This window comes from Salmo salar, chromosome 06 (assembly GCF_965601325.2).
Source record: "Salmo salar chromosome 06, fSalSal1, whole genome shotgun sequence".
Taxonomy (NCBI): Eukaryota; Metazoa; Chordata; class Actinopteri; order Salmoniformes; family Salmonidae; genus Salmo; species Salmo salar.
In genome coordinates this window covers 85,151,033-85,166,148 of record NC_138296.1, presented here as the reverse complement: position 1 = coordinate 85,166,148, position 15,116 = coordinate 85,151,033, and the positions used below count along the sequence as shown (strand labels likewise).

Sequence of the window (15,116 nt, the reverse complement as noted above, 5' to 3'; positions counted from 1 at the left end):
ATAATACTGGGCAGGAGTCCAGGTGTGATGAAACTAGGACCTGTAGGACTTGTTTAGTTGATTGTGATGCCAAGACAGCAGAGTAACGCTTTATTATGGACATACTTCTCTCCATCTTAGCTACTGTTGTATCAGTATGTTTTGACCATGACAGTTTACAATCCAGGGTTACACCAAGCAGTTTAGTCATCTCAACTTGCTCAATACCACATTATTCAGTATAAGATTTAGATTAAGTTTAGGCGTGTAGTGAATGATTTGTCCCAAATACAATACTTTTAGTTTTTTCTATACACAGAGTATATAAAACTTTAGGAACACCTTCCTAATATTGAGTTGCAGCCTCACTTTTGCCCTCAGAACAGCCTCAATTTGTCGTGACACACATACACACACCCTCTGAATGACACACATACACACACCCTCTGAATGGTACACATACACACACCCTCTGAATGGTACACATACACACACCCTCTGAATGGTACACATACACACACCCTCTGAATGGTACACATACACACACCCTCTGAATGGTACACATATACACACCCTCTGAATGGTACACATATACACACCCTCTGAATGGTACACATACACACACCCTCTGAATGACACACATACACACACCCTCTGAATGACACACATACACACGCCCTCTGAATGACACACATACACACGCCCTCTGAATGACACACATACACACACCCTCTGAATGGTACACATACACACACCCTCTGAATGGTACACATACACACACCCTCTGAATGGCACACATACACACACCCTCTGAATGGTACACATACACACACCCTCTGAATGACACACATACACACACCCTCTGAATGGTACACATACACACACCCTCTGAATGGTACACATACACACACCCTCTGAATGACACACATACACACACCCTCTGAATGGTACACATATACACACCCTCTGAATGGTACACATACACAATCCATGTCTCAATTATTTCAAGGCTTAAAAATCCTTCTTTAACTTGTCTCCGCCCCTTCATCTACACTGATTGAAGTGGATTTAACAGGTGACATCAATAAGGGATCATAGCTTTCACCTGGATTCACCTGGTCAGTCTATGTCACGGAAAGAGCATGTTTTGTACACTCAGTATATTTATGACTAGCTTATTACTAGCCACCCAATTTAAAACTGACTGCAGCTCTTTGTTAAGGGTTGCAGTGGTTTCACTTGCTGTGGTAGCTGACGTGTATAAAGTTGAGTCATCAATGTAGAAAAAAGCTACCTTGAGGTATGCCAAACTCTACCTGGTTTACGTTAGAGGCTTCCATTAAAGAACACCCTGTGTGTTCTCTTAGATAGTAACTCTCAATCTATAATATAGCAGAGGATGTAAAGCCAGAACACCAACGTTTTTTTCAGTAGCAGACTATTATCGATAATGTCTTAAGCTGCACTTACATCTAACAAAACAGCTGCCACAGTCTTCTAATTATCCATTTTATTTCAGCCAATCCTCAATCATTTGTGTAAGTGCTGTGCTTGTTGAGTGTCCTTCCCTAGAAGTATGCTGAAAGTCAGTTGTTTATTTGTTTACTGTGAAATATCATTGTATCTGGTCAAACACCATTTTTCCCAAAAGTTTACTAACGGTAGCAGGCCCGTTGGTCGGCTGTTTCAACCAGTAAAGGGTGCTTTGTCATTCTTGGATAACAGTACAACTTGTGCTTCCCTCCAGGCCTGAGGGCACATACTTTCCTGTAGGCTTAGATGGAAGAGGTGACAAATAAGAGTGTCAATATAGTCCACTACAATCCTCAGACATTTTCTAGCCAAGTTGTCAGTACGAGGTGGTTTATCATTATTGATAGAACCCCCCCCCCAAAAAAAATCACCTCTTCCACTCACTCATGGAATTCAAAATGTCAATCCTTGTCTTTCATAATTTGGTCTGTTATGCATGGATATGAATGTTCAGAATTTGTTGTTGCCATGTCATGCCTACATTTGCTAATCTTGCCAATGAAAAACGAATGACAGTAGTGGACAATATCAGAGGGTTTTGTGATTACTGAGCCATCTCATTCAATGAAGGATGGAGCTGAGTTCGCGTTTTTGCTCACATTTTGTATTTAAAGTGCTCCAAAGATTTTTACTTTTTACTAAGATTTTTACTATGCAATACAGTATATGCTACTTGTTCGTGTTCCCACTCAGTTGTCCCCAGTTGCACTCACAGGTAATCCAACACCCCCCATTGAAAACCTCAAACCTGGTCACGTGTGTTTGAATATGCAAGCTGAAAAGAGAGAGAGAGAGAGAGAGAGAGAGAGAGAGACTGTTTGAGGCCACGGTGTGAGTGAAGGAGAATTTTGTATTTTTCAAACACCTGAAACAGCTTTTTCCTGCAATCTAGAGCCATAATTAATATCCTTAATTCTATGTATATTTTCTGCATATTTAAGCATACCTCTTGAGCTGTCTGTATCCTCCTGACTGGTGGGTAGTAATTGAAAGGAATGTGAGTCTTATTCAGTATATTTACAGTTTTTTACAATCACTTTGGCACAAATTTCAGAACCTTGATGTCATTTTTCAGAACTCTCGACACAAAATTCACAACCGATGATCAAAATGCACATTTTTCAAAACTCTAACACTTTTTCCAATTGCTTGGATACAATACACATAAAGCTAAGATCATTTGTTCATTGAACTAAAATCACCTGTTCAAAATGACACAACTTAACATCAAAGTATTACCATTTCAAAATGCAATTCACACATTACATCTGAGATGACTGTCTATTCATTTCATTACAGTGATCTAACTATCAATTGATACAACTGATCAAAATGATAAGTAACTGTTAAATTACTCTGAATGCCTAGTTTTATGGAAACTGACGAACAATATTCCATGTTTAGATCATGAAAGGTTCAGGATGTGATTTGATTTGACAAGGCCACGGACCAAGACAGCAGCAGCAACAGCAAAGAGCGGGCTGTGGTCAATTTGGTTCGGGCCAGAAATGATATTCGCCTTACAGAACTTCGGCAGCACATCTTGGATAATGATGACATGTTCAACAATGTGGAAGCCATAAGTTTGCTGACTATTACACGCATGCTGAAAAGGCACCAGGTGTCTCTGAAACAGCTCTACCGTGTGCCTTTTGAAAGAAATGCAGACAGAGTGAAACAACTGAGGACTGAGTATGTTCAGGTATGTTCAGGTATGTTTAGTTTCAAGATGCCTGTTGTGAAAAATTCCCCAATATTCTACATCATTGTAATCAGTAATTCTCTTTCCAAAATGTATTTTTAGAGGGTGATGGAGCTGGATGCTGACGAAAACCATTGCAAATTCCTCTTTTTGGATGAGGCAGGCTTCAACCTGGCCAAGACAAGGAGGAGAGGTTGGAATTTCATTGGCCAGCGGGCAACCATCCAAGTACCTGGACAACGTGGGTCCAACATCACCATGTGTGTGGCTATATGAGAAGATGGTGTGGTGGGACGCAGACCTCGTATTGGATCATAATGCAGCTCTCCTTGTAACCTTCCTTTATGAGCTAAATCAGGTCAGTAGAGCTGATGGCATGACCTATGTCATTGTGTGGGATAATGTCAGGTTCCACCATACTCAAATGGTGCAAGCAGGGTTTCAGGACCATCCACAATTTACTACCCTGTACTTACCCCCATACTCTCCTTTCCTTAACCCGATTGAGGAATTTTTCTCCACATGGAGGTAGAAGGTATATGATAGGAGCCCTCATGAACAAGCCACCCTTCTCCAGGCCATGGATGACGCATGCAATGACTGTCACGCTTGACGTCGGTTAAAGAGGACCAAAACGCAGCAGGTATGTGAATGCTCATCTCGACGTTTTAATGAATACAAAATGAACACCAAAATAACAAACAGAAATAACGATCGACTGACAGTCTGCAAGGCACAAGGCTAACACAGAACAATCACCCACCAATAACAAACACAAACACACCCTAATATATGGGACTCTCAATCAAAGGCAGATAGACAACACCTGCCTTCAACTGAGAGTCCCAACCCCAATTAACCAAACATAGAAACAGACATACTAGACTAAACATAGAATACCTGATAACCTAACAGTGCCCAAAAACCCCGGAATACTTAAACCAAATGCCCCTTCAACAAAACACACCACCCCGAACCACATAAAACGAATACCCTCTGCCACGTCCTGACCAAACTACAATACCAATTAATCTTATACTGGTCAGGACGTGACAGTACCCCCCCCCCCCCTTAAAGGTGCGAACCCCGGAAGCACCTTAACAAAAATAACCCCAAGCAACACCAAAAAAGAAAAATTCCCCCTTACTAAAGGGAGGGAAGGGAGGGTGGCTGCCGTCAACGACGGCACTGTGCTACACCCCCCCTCCCCAACCCACCTATCTCTGGAGGTGGCTCCGGCTCAGGCCGTTCCAGGCTGTCGGGCAGTCTGGCAACTCGGGACAGTCTGGGCAGTCTGGCAACTCGGGACGTTCAGGGCAGTCTGGCCGCTCCGGCAGTTCAGGGCAGTCTGGCCGCTCCGGCAGTTCAGGGCAGTCTGGCCGCTCCGGCAGTTCAGGGCAGTCTGGCCGCTCCGACGACTGTTGACTGGCGGGCAGCTCCGACGACTGTTGACTGGCGGGCAGCTCCGGCGACTGTTGACTGGCGGGCAGCTCCGGCGACTGTTGACTGGCGGGCAGCTCCGGCGACTGTTGACTGGCGGGCAGCTCCGACGACTGTTGACTGGCGGGCAGCTCCGGCGACTGTTGACTGGCGGGCAGCTCCGGCGACTGTTGACTGGCGGGCAGCTCCGGCGACTGTTGACTGGCGGGCAGCTCCGGCGACTGTTGACTGGCGGGCAGCTCCGGTGACTGTTGACTGGCGTGGCTGGGTTTACGCACTTGAAGGCTAGTGCGGGGAGCGGGAACAGGACGAGTCGGACTGGGTTGACGCACTTCCGGGTCCGCACGAGAGACAGGAGCTGGAAACCCAGGGCTATGGAGGCGCACAGTCGGTCTTGATCTTACCTCCTGCACAACCCGTCTTGGCTGGATGGAACTAGTAGCCCTGTACGAGCGGGGTGCTGGTACAGGGCAGACTGGGCTGTGCAGGGGCCTGATGGTAGCCGTGCGTAGAGCGGGAGTTGGGTAGCCTGGTCCTCGGAGGCGTACCGGCAACCAGATGCGCTGCGCAGGCATCCTCCTACCAGGCTGGATGCCCGCTCTAGCACGGCACCTGCGAGGGGCTGGAACAACGCGCACTGGACTGTGCGTGCGTATGGGTGAGAGTGCACTCCTCAGCGAAACATGGCGCTCTCCACCCCATACGCTCCTCCATATAACCACGGGTAGCTGGCTTCCGGCTCTTCCTATGCCTAGCCAAACTACACGTGTGCCCCGCCAAATTTTTTTATTGGGGGTGCCTCTCGTGCTTCAACGCCAGTCTTGTCCCTCGGAAACGTTCCCGGTCCATGCCAGCCTTACTCCTTTCCTCTCTCTCGCTTACCACCTGTCCCCATGGAAGGCGATCTTTACCTGCTTGGATCTCCTCCCAAGTGTAGGAGCCTTTTCCCTCCAAGATCTCCTCCCAAGTCCATCTCTCTCGTTTGTCCAATTCGACATTCCTCTGCTCCTTCCTCTGCTGCTTGGTCCTGGAATGGTGGGTGATTCTGTCACGCTTGACGTCGGTTAAAGAGGACCAAAACGCAGCAGGTATGTGAATGCTCATCTCGACGTTTTAATGAATACAAAATGAACACCAAAATAACAAACAGAAATAACGATCGACTGACAGTCTGCAAGGCACAAGGCTAACACAGAACAATCACCCACCAATAACAAACACACCCTAATATATGGGACTCTCAATCAGAGGCAGATAGACAACACCTGCCTTCAACTGAGAGTCCCAACCCCAATTAACCAAACATAGAAACAGACATACTAGACTAAACATAGAATATCTGAAAACCAAACAGTGCCCAAAAACCCCGGAATACTTAAACCAAATGCCCCTTCAACAAAACACACCACCCCAAACCACATAAAACGAATACCCTCTGCCACGTCCTGACCAAACTACAATACCAATTAACCTTATACTGGCCAGGACGTGACAATGACATCACAGCAGACCAGTGTCAGGCCTGGATTCGCCATGCCCGTAGAGACTTCCCAAGATGTTTGGCTAATGAAAACATGGATGAGAACCTGTGTCCGAACCCACAAGACAGGGTTGAGGGAAATGTAGAAGTAGAGTAATCAAGCCTTTGTTTAGCGTTTTACAGTACGCCAGGTGAGGAACACTGCAGTTGACGTTTTATTGAGGTTGTTTTCTTTTTTGTAGCTAATTATTTTTGCTTCGATTCAAAGAAACCTATGTTGTGATTTTATTGTATTTCAAAATACATTTCAGATTTTGTTCAATGATTCCACTGTGTCTGTAGTATTCTCTCGCCTAGTCCTTTTACAGTGATGTATTTACGTGTAGTACCATAATGAAACATGTATCACATATTTTGAACTACAATATTTAACGATTGTACAAACAACTACACAGTGAAACTATCGGTATTTTGTGTGTGGGTGATCTAAATTAATGTTCCTATGGTATTTCATGATAAATGAGTTATTTGAACCAATGATTCTGCAAGTGCAAGGTTTCTTTAAAGATATGAATGCACAATGCAATGTTTTGAACATTGGACAGCCTGTGTTACAAGTGATGACCGCTTTGAGTTTTGTCTAGAGTTTTGAAAAATGACCTCAAGGTTCTGAAATTACTGCCAAAGTGATTGTAAAAAAACATAGTTATCGCTTGCTTTTCTAAAGTCCACCAACCTTGCCAGTTAAGTGGCTAGTAGTATTACTCTGTGTGTGTGTGTGTGTGTGTGTGTGTGTGTGTGTGTGTGTGTGTGTGTGTGTGTGTGTGTGTGTGTGTGTGTGTGTGTGTGTGTGTGTGTGTGTGTCTGTGTGTCTGTGTGTCGTGTGTGTGTGTGTGTGTGTGTGTGTGTGTGTGTGTGTGTGTGTGTGTGTGTGTGTGTGTGTGTGTGTGTGTCTGTGTGTCTGTGTGTCGTGTGTGTGTGTGTGTGTGTGTGTGTGTGTGTGTGTGTGTGTCTGTGTGTCTGTGTGTGTGTGTGTGTGTGTGTGTGTGTGTGTGTGTGTGTGTCGTACCTATTTACACCTCTCTTTCAAGGCCCAGAGAGACAGAGAGAGAGAGAGAGAGAGAGAGAGAGAGAGAGAGAAACAGAGAGTGAGAGAGAGAGAAAAAGAGACAGAAAGAGTGAGAGAGAGAGTGAGAGAGAGAGAGAGAGAGTGAGAGAGAGAGAGAGAGAGAGAGAGAGAGAGAGAGAGTGAGAGAGAGAGAGAGACAGTGAGAGAGAGAGAGAGAGAGAGAGAGAGAGAGAGAGGAGAGAGAGAGATAGAGAGAGAGAGGGACAGAGAGAGAGAGAGAGAGGGACAGAGACAGAGTGACTCCTTCCCCTCTCTCCCTCCTCTCCCACTGTGGTTCTTTAATTTCTGGGAATTATGTGTCTTCTGTTTCTGGGTGAGTGAGAAAGCACTTAGAGAGAGATCTGAATGAAAGGTAGTTATTAAATGCTACCATGTTTATTGTATGTTTCATAGTCTCAGTCAGGTAGTCAACATGTCCCATTGGTTCATCACACCAACTGAGGGAAGAGGGATGAATGTACCGTAACGTTTTACATCATCTTCCAACAGAGGCCTTGGTCTCAATGGGACTACCTGAAATAAAGACTAAATACAAATAAAGAAATAGAATGACCATGACTAAGGTCAAAGAGGGTTCAATCCCTGATCCATAGTGATACCCTCACACACAAAACACATTTAATATAACCCTTTAGCACTGTTGGAGGCTATATCAATATCCAATGAAGTATATAACCTTATCTCAGTTATCCAAGGTATTTTTATGTTTTTACTGTTTGTTGTCTTGTGTAAACTCAAGATGAACAGCCATGAGCGTTTCTCGAGGTTGACAGTAGACCCTACTAAGACCGCCATCTAGTGGAGTGAGTCTTGAACAACAGTCAACTGCTGAGCTGAATTCTGCTCTTAGGATAAATGATTCATACATCATAGTCCCTAAAAACAGGCCTCAGATATATTTGAACTATCTGGACCTGTATTCATAAAGTGTCTTAGAACTGATCCTAGATTAGCACTTGATACATACGGCCCCAGATCAATTCACTTGTATGGATTGGATGACAGTTGACAGCATAGATACAGAACTGATATGGTCTGTGGTTGACAGTCTTGCCTGGGGTACACAGTGAGATGGGTTAACTGTGATTCATTCCATACAGGTGAGACATGTATCTAGGCAGGTACTCCTCTGTCTGATATTTCATTATTATTTTAATAATCATATTAATATATGTTATTTACTAGACACTTTTATCGAAAGAGACTTACAGTCACATGTGCATACCTTATCTTCTACCTTATCTCCTACCTTATCTCCTACAATATCTTCTACCTTATCTTCTACCTTATATTCTACCTTAATCTCCTACAGTATCTTCTACAATATCTTCTACCTTATCTTCTATCTTATATTCTACCTTATCTCCTACAATATATTCTACAATATCTTCTACCTTATCATCTACCTTATCTCTTACAATGTCTTCTACCTTATCTTCTACCTTAATCTCATACAGTATCTTCTACAATATCTTCTACCTTATCTTCTACAATATATTCTACCTTATCTCCTACAATATCTTCTACCTTATATTCTACCTTTTCTCCTACAATATAATCTACCTTATCTCCTACAATATCTTCTACCTTAACTCCTACAATATATTCTACCTTATCTCCTACCTTATCTCCTACAATATATTCTACCTTATCTCCTACAATATATTCTACCTTATCTCCTACAATATCTTCTACCTTATCTTCTTCAATATCCTCTACCTTATCTCCTACATTATCTTCTACCTTATCTCCTACAATATCTTCTACCTTATCTCTTACAATATCTTCTACCTTATCTTCTACAGTATTTTTACCTTATCTTTTACCTTATCTTCAACAAGAAATATCACTCACAAAACAGAATAAATATCTGATACAACTACAGTTCCTCACAATAAAATGACAGCTCTTAATAAAGATTGTTTAAAAAGAAAGACCAACATTATACGATATTAAAACAAATCATTTTGAGCTGATAGGAACTCCAGGTCCAGTTCATTATTAAGGTAAGCATTTGAAGGCCTGAGAAGTCACTAGTTGTGAATCTCATCAAGGAATTAGTCCAAAGTGTCTCAGTGTGGCTTTGTATAAATAAATAAAAAAGAAAATACATCATTTTCTTCCGTATATTCTACAATATCTTAGTACAAGATCTTTATTCGACAAGCACATCCCTGAAAGAAGAGGAGGCTGGTGAGGGTATGTCGGCTCATAGTAATGGCTAGAATAGAACACATGCAATGGTATGAAACACATGGAAATTATTTGTTTGATGTTGGATACAGTTCCATAAAATAATTTCCATGTGTTACTATGAGCCCCTGCCATCAGCCACCACTCTCGACCTGTAGGCCTATACAAAAGAAGGCTACATATAAAAGTGGCATTTATCAGGCAGACATATAACAGTAGGCCTAAACAAAAAGTGAAAACAAATTAAATCCGAGGGTAAGTAATACAATCTTTAAAAATTAATTAAAAGTGGGTAGTGCGCACTTCTCCACCTGAGCAGGCTGACCGTAGTCATATGCCGCGGTCAAAACAACTGGGAACTCCGAGTTGGGATTCCGAGTAGGATGACTGTTCAAGTCGATTATTCCCAGCTGGAGCTGTTTTCTTTCCGAGTTCCCAGTTATTTTGAACGCATTGACGTCGGAAGTCGTAGATTTGCGAATTCTGAGTTCTGAGCTCCCAGTTGTTTTGAACGCGACATTAGTTTATACTTAAAATAGGCCTACCTATCCATGCGTTGTAAGATCTGAAATACGTCAGCCACGCCTGGGCAGAGGAACGCACACAGTGTGTGCTCACACTACACTGTCAGCACAGTGAACCACATGGTTGCGTGTGTGGGTGGTGGGTGGGACTGAAAATAAATCTGCGTTTTTGTTGACACGAGATGAGCCGCATTTATGTCAGTTGGACGCGGACGTTGCTCCTTTGTGTGCACTGATCTGCATAAAAGTTACATTGATCAGGTCATGCGTTTACCGCTTAGTGGAGTAGGTTAATACTTTTTTTATGGATTACAAATCTAAATTAACGTGCGGTGACAGAGACAATGTCTCGTCTGGGAATCTCTATATGTCCGCGGCAATGTTTTCGGCGGGAGTTCTGGGCAATTTAATCGCCTTGGTCCTCTTGGAGATGCGGCGCCGGAGGCAAAGTCCATCCCTTTTCCAGGTGCTGGTGACCGCGCTGGTGATTACGGACCTACTGGGTACCTTCTCTGTCAGTCCTCTCGTACTAGCCTCCTATACACAAAACAGGACCTTGATGGGTATGGGTGGAAATGGAGCGGTATGCGACTATTTTGGGTTCAGCATGACGTTTTTCAGCCTCGCCACTTTGGCCATTCTGTGCGCCATGGCTTTGGAGCGCTACCTCTCCTTTGGACACCCGTATTTTTACGAACGGCACTTGAGAAAACGCTGCGGATACATCACCATTACACTCATCTACCTGATCTGCATCCTTTTCTGCCTAGCACCTTTCGTGGGCTTTGGAAAATACGTTCAATATTGCCCGGGGACTTGGTGCTTCTTTGACATGGTCCCATTAGAAACCAAACCAAAAGTACACGTCGGTGTGTATGCGTCATTGACTCTCATCATGATTTCTACCACAGTGGTCTGTAACTTATCTGTCGTCTACCACTTAATTATGATGTATAGGAGATGCAAAGCGCGTGTTTTAACGCGACGGATACGGTTCTACCAAAGATCCCTCTCTATGACGGAAGAAGTGGAGCATCTTCTGCTTTTGCTGTTCATAACGGTTACCTTTGTCATCTGTTCGTTTCCTTTAGTGGTAAGAGCATTCGTTTCGATGTTGCAGGTCCAAAAATATTGAAAATATTGAGATACTGTCTAATGTGCAGTGTGTGTGTGCCCTCCCTTCTCTCAACCCAAGTATCTCTTCACATATGTTACAGTTCAAAATGGTTCTCTTTAACATAACCATGTCCTCTTCTGTTACATCATCATAAACAACATCAACCCAATTTAAACATTTAATATATCAATAATGAAAGACTTAGGCTTACATGGAGCAAGACCATTGACATATTGTGATTATTTATTTATTATATTACCATGTACTTATTGCAGTGTTCTTGCACCTGTTATAGCTGAAGCCTACTAGCTGCAACCAATACTTCCTGGCCTTTAATAGATAATAAGGATACTGTCTTACTTGATAACCATATTTTGTTAATATTGAAATTCTGAATAACTGACTGTGATGCATTTCTCTTTGTGTGTGTGTGTGTGTCTGTGTGTGTGTGTCCCCCATAGCTCCGTGTGTTCATCAACTTCATGGGCAGGTCAAATGAGAGCTATGGCACTGATCTCGCTGCTCTCCGCCTGCTGTCCTTCAACTCCATCATCGACCCCTGGCTCTTCATCATCCTCAGCCCCTCGGTGCTGCGCTTCCTCTGGAGGAAGCTGACACTGTGTAAGCCCCAGAGGCCCCCTGAGGCCCCCACATTCCCACGGGAAAAGGCTTTCCACGTTGGGACCAAACTCTCACCGCCAAACCCACCCATGGAGCTCCAGAACGAGGAAGTGCAGAGAGTGGACAAGACATCATTTCATGCATATGGAACCAATGACCCAGACTAGAAGGATTACAGTAACGGGACCATTTGATATCAGCAGGAGCCTAAGTGGACACAGGAAGTGATTTAACAGACTAGACATCCACTGGTTGAAGGGACCCCCTTACACAGTGTGTACTTGCAAATAAACATTTAGTGAGGTGCAGCATTTTCACTTATTGACCTCATGACAGGAGGTTGGAATAGATTGAGGAAGATATCAGAGATGTGGAAGGCTGCGGTGCTGACATGTTATGCCCACACAATATGGATTGGGATTTGGAACAGGACTTAGCATTTTGATGTGTCTACTTATTTCATTGCTTCATTATATTTATATACAAACTTTATGATCAGAAATGTATAGGACTGAAATGTTAATTTGACCGAACTCCTCCTGGACGAATGGGTCAAGTATTTACTATATTAATAAAGGTCAATAAACATGATCTAATCTTAAGCCATTTTATGATTGGAAAACCAAATATAATGTCCTTGTATTATATTGAATGTTTACATTAAATATTTCAGTATCAGAACCCAAACCCAGCTGTCGTCGGAGCCCGTATTCATATGATGTCTCACAGCAAAGAAGTATTTTAGATCATAATGAATAAGATTACATGGACAAGACGGTCAGGTCACCTACATGGGACTCGAAAAAAAGCCGGCAGACCAACTGTTAAGGCTGAAAGCTATACAGTCCCAATCCTGAGAAGGTAAACATAGCTACCTGTTCAGCACGTTACAACATGTTTAGACATTTGGTGACCACTGTGCCATTCTTAACATTTATTGGAATGTTTTCATCTGTCCCTTTGCATTAAGCCACTCCTCAACAGATACGCAATCCTTGATTTAGTTGTAATTTGTGACAATAAGATGGGTTTCAGCTTGATGTACTTACTCATACCAGTAACTTTCCATTCCAAACAAAGGTGTTGGCTTGTCTTATTCATAATGCACACAGAACAGACCGGTTTTGACTTGTGTGTCCTCATCTGTGTGCTGTGTACAGTATATCATCCTAACTACTGCTGCGACTATACGTCCATTCAAGTGTTCCTGTATTTCTCTTTCCATTTCCTGACATGGCTTTTTTTAGAAAACAATTCATGTTATTTTCTTCAAAAGTGGTGCCTACCCTTCCGTGGTTCTATTCATTTTCAGTCAGCCTGAAGCCCTGCATCAATGTTGATCGTTAATTAAGTACAAGGCCAGCAGGGCTTCCATTTGCAGTGATCTGGTTGAGTGACTGTTTAAGACTGAAATAGCTATGTTGTTTATTAAACGAAAGTGTCATTGCCCTTAAGGCAGGAAGTCAGAGGGAGACGGTGTGTGCATCCTAAAATGCATCCTAATCCCTTTATAGTGCACTACTTTTGACCAGGGGCCATAGGGGAATATGTAGTAAATTGGGTGCCATTTGGAACTCACTCACTGTATTCAGATTAGTTTGAGCAGATGCACTCAATGTGTTTCCCATAAAAAACTGCGTCTGTATTTACTTTATGCTCCGTTCCCATCATTGATGGTATGTCACATGTCCTTTCAGATAAGATCTCCACTCGCATAAGAAGTGTGTTTGCTGCTGGACTTTCAGTCCTTTACGAATCTAGGAAGGAAACACTTACCTTGGATTGTTTGACTATTGCACTGAGCTGACACTTTGGCACATCTTTGCTAGGTCAGTAAATGGTAAAGCTGATCTTTGTAAAAGTGGACATTTTTAAACAGTTTTTATTTGTGTGCCACTGTGTGTGGGTTTACCGTTTAAATTTGTTAGTGTGAATTTCAGTCGACAACTGAAGTGAGGGGGAGATTGAGCTAATATACTGTGGCCTATCTCCAATGCTCCATAAATATTGTACTGAATCTCTCCAAATGGTCCTTTATTGAACTACAGAATGAAGAAAAAAGTTAATAATGTCTCCAAGTGCAACAGTATATTGTACTATATACTAACAGTACACTTACAGGGAAGGATGCACGGTCATCTCACAACCAGATGGTTTCTGGTTGGACTGATACAACATAGAGTAACATAGAATTGGACACAGATCACACTTACACTAACAAACACAGGCCGCATGTACACAAAAACTTCATTTCAAAGTGACAACAAGGACATAGGATTTCGAAACACAAACAGGAACTCAGATTTTTATTTTCGAAGGTATCTGAGATTTCATTTAATGTTCATATCAGTTAGATTGGACAGCTCACAGAATGTCGCACATCTTATGAAGATAACAAGGAACAGACAACCAATAGTACGAACAAACAACAACAGCCCAGAACATTACTGTACATACAAAATACAACACTCTACATGATATTGTACGTCGGATCACAGTTAAGGGCCCTTATTCACAAAGAGTAAAAGTAGTAAAATGAAGATAATATGGATAATACAGCTCTGTGACTGGGAGACTATAAATACGGTCCCTGAGATTTAGCCTAAAGATTTGACCTAGGCCTAATATACTGTAGGAATGTTTTTTTTAAGTTGATCAAGTGCCATGTCCATGACCCCACGGGATATTTCCCACAGGAAAGTTTTTTTAATGCTTCCGAGTTGAGAATGTTAACAGCATCCAGAGACCAAATATCTAGAGAATTAACAACACATGTTTGATTTGCAGAGGGGTTGATGAGTTGAAGCTGCTGTGGTGCTTGCTTCACTGTCTGTCCTCATTCAAATTGCATTATTTGTTTAATTTAACCCTTATTTTACCAGGTAAGTTGACTGAGAACATATTCTCATTTACAGCAACAACCTGGGGAATAGTTACAGGGAGAGGAGGGGGATGAATGAGCCAATTGGAAGCTAATGGGGATGATGAGGTGGCCATGATGGTGTGATTGGGAATGTAGCCAGGACACCGGGGTTAACACTCCTACTCTTACAATAAGTGTCAAGGGATTTTTTGTGACCACAGAGAGTAAGGTCACCCGTTTAACATCTCATCCAAATGACAGCACCATACACAGGGCAATGTCCCCAATCACTGGCCTGGTGCACTAGGATAGTTATTTTGACCCGAGGAAAGAGTGCCTCCAACACCACATCCAGCAGCATCTGGTCTCCCATCCAGGGACCAACCAGGACCAACCCTGTTTAGCTTCAGAGGCAAGTCAGCAGTGGAATACAGGGTGGTATGCTGCTGACTAAAATGTAATTAAGGGGTGCTGCCAGATGGATGCCGCTCATTCTCTACATTTGGAGACCAGATGACTATGGGGTACCATTACC

General features: G+C 42.8%; 1 protein-coding gene across 1 annotated transcript; it reads left to right on the top strand.

Annotated features, from left to right (window-relative positions):
• The first annotated feature begins 10,075 nt into the window (after positions 1-10,075).
• Positions 10,076-12,405, top strand: LOC106608165 (prostaglandin E2 receptor EP2 subtype). The gene is made up of 2 exons (XM_014205947.3): positions 10,076-11,073; positions 11,559-12,405. The coding sequence occupies exons 1-2, from the start codon at positions 10,285-10,287 to the stop codon at positions 11,883-11,885; spliced, it is 1,116 nt and encodes a 371-aa protein (XP_014061422.1). The 5' UTR covers positions 10,076-10,284; the 3' UTR covers positions 11,886-12,405.
• Positions 12,406-15,116: the final 2,711 nt, after the last annotated feature.

Bases quoted from the DNA above. Each gene is read 5' to 3' on its own strand.
- LOC106608165 (XM_014205947.3), top strand. From the start codon at position 10,285: ATGGATTACAAATCTAAATTAACGTGCGGTGACAGAGACAATGTCTCG. The intron at 11,074-11,558 runs GTAAGAGCATTC...TGTCCCCCATAG, and splicing joins TCTGTTCGTTTCCTTTAGTG to CTCCGTGTGTTCATCAACTT.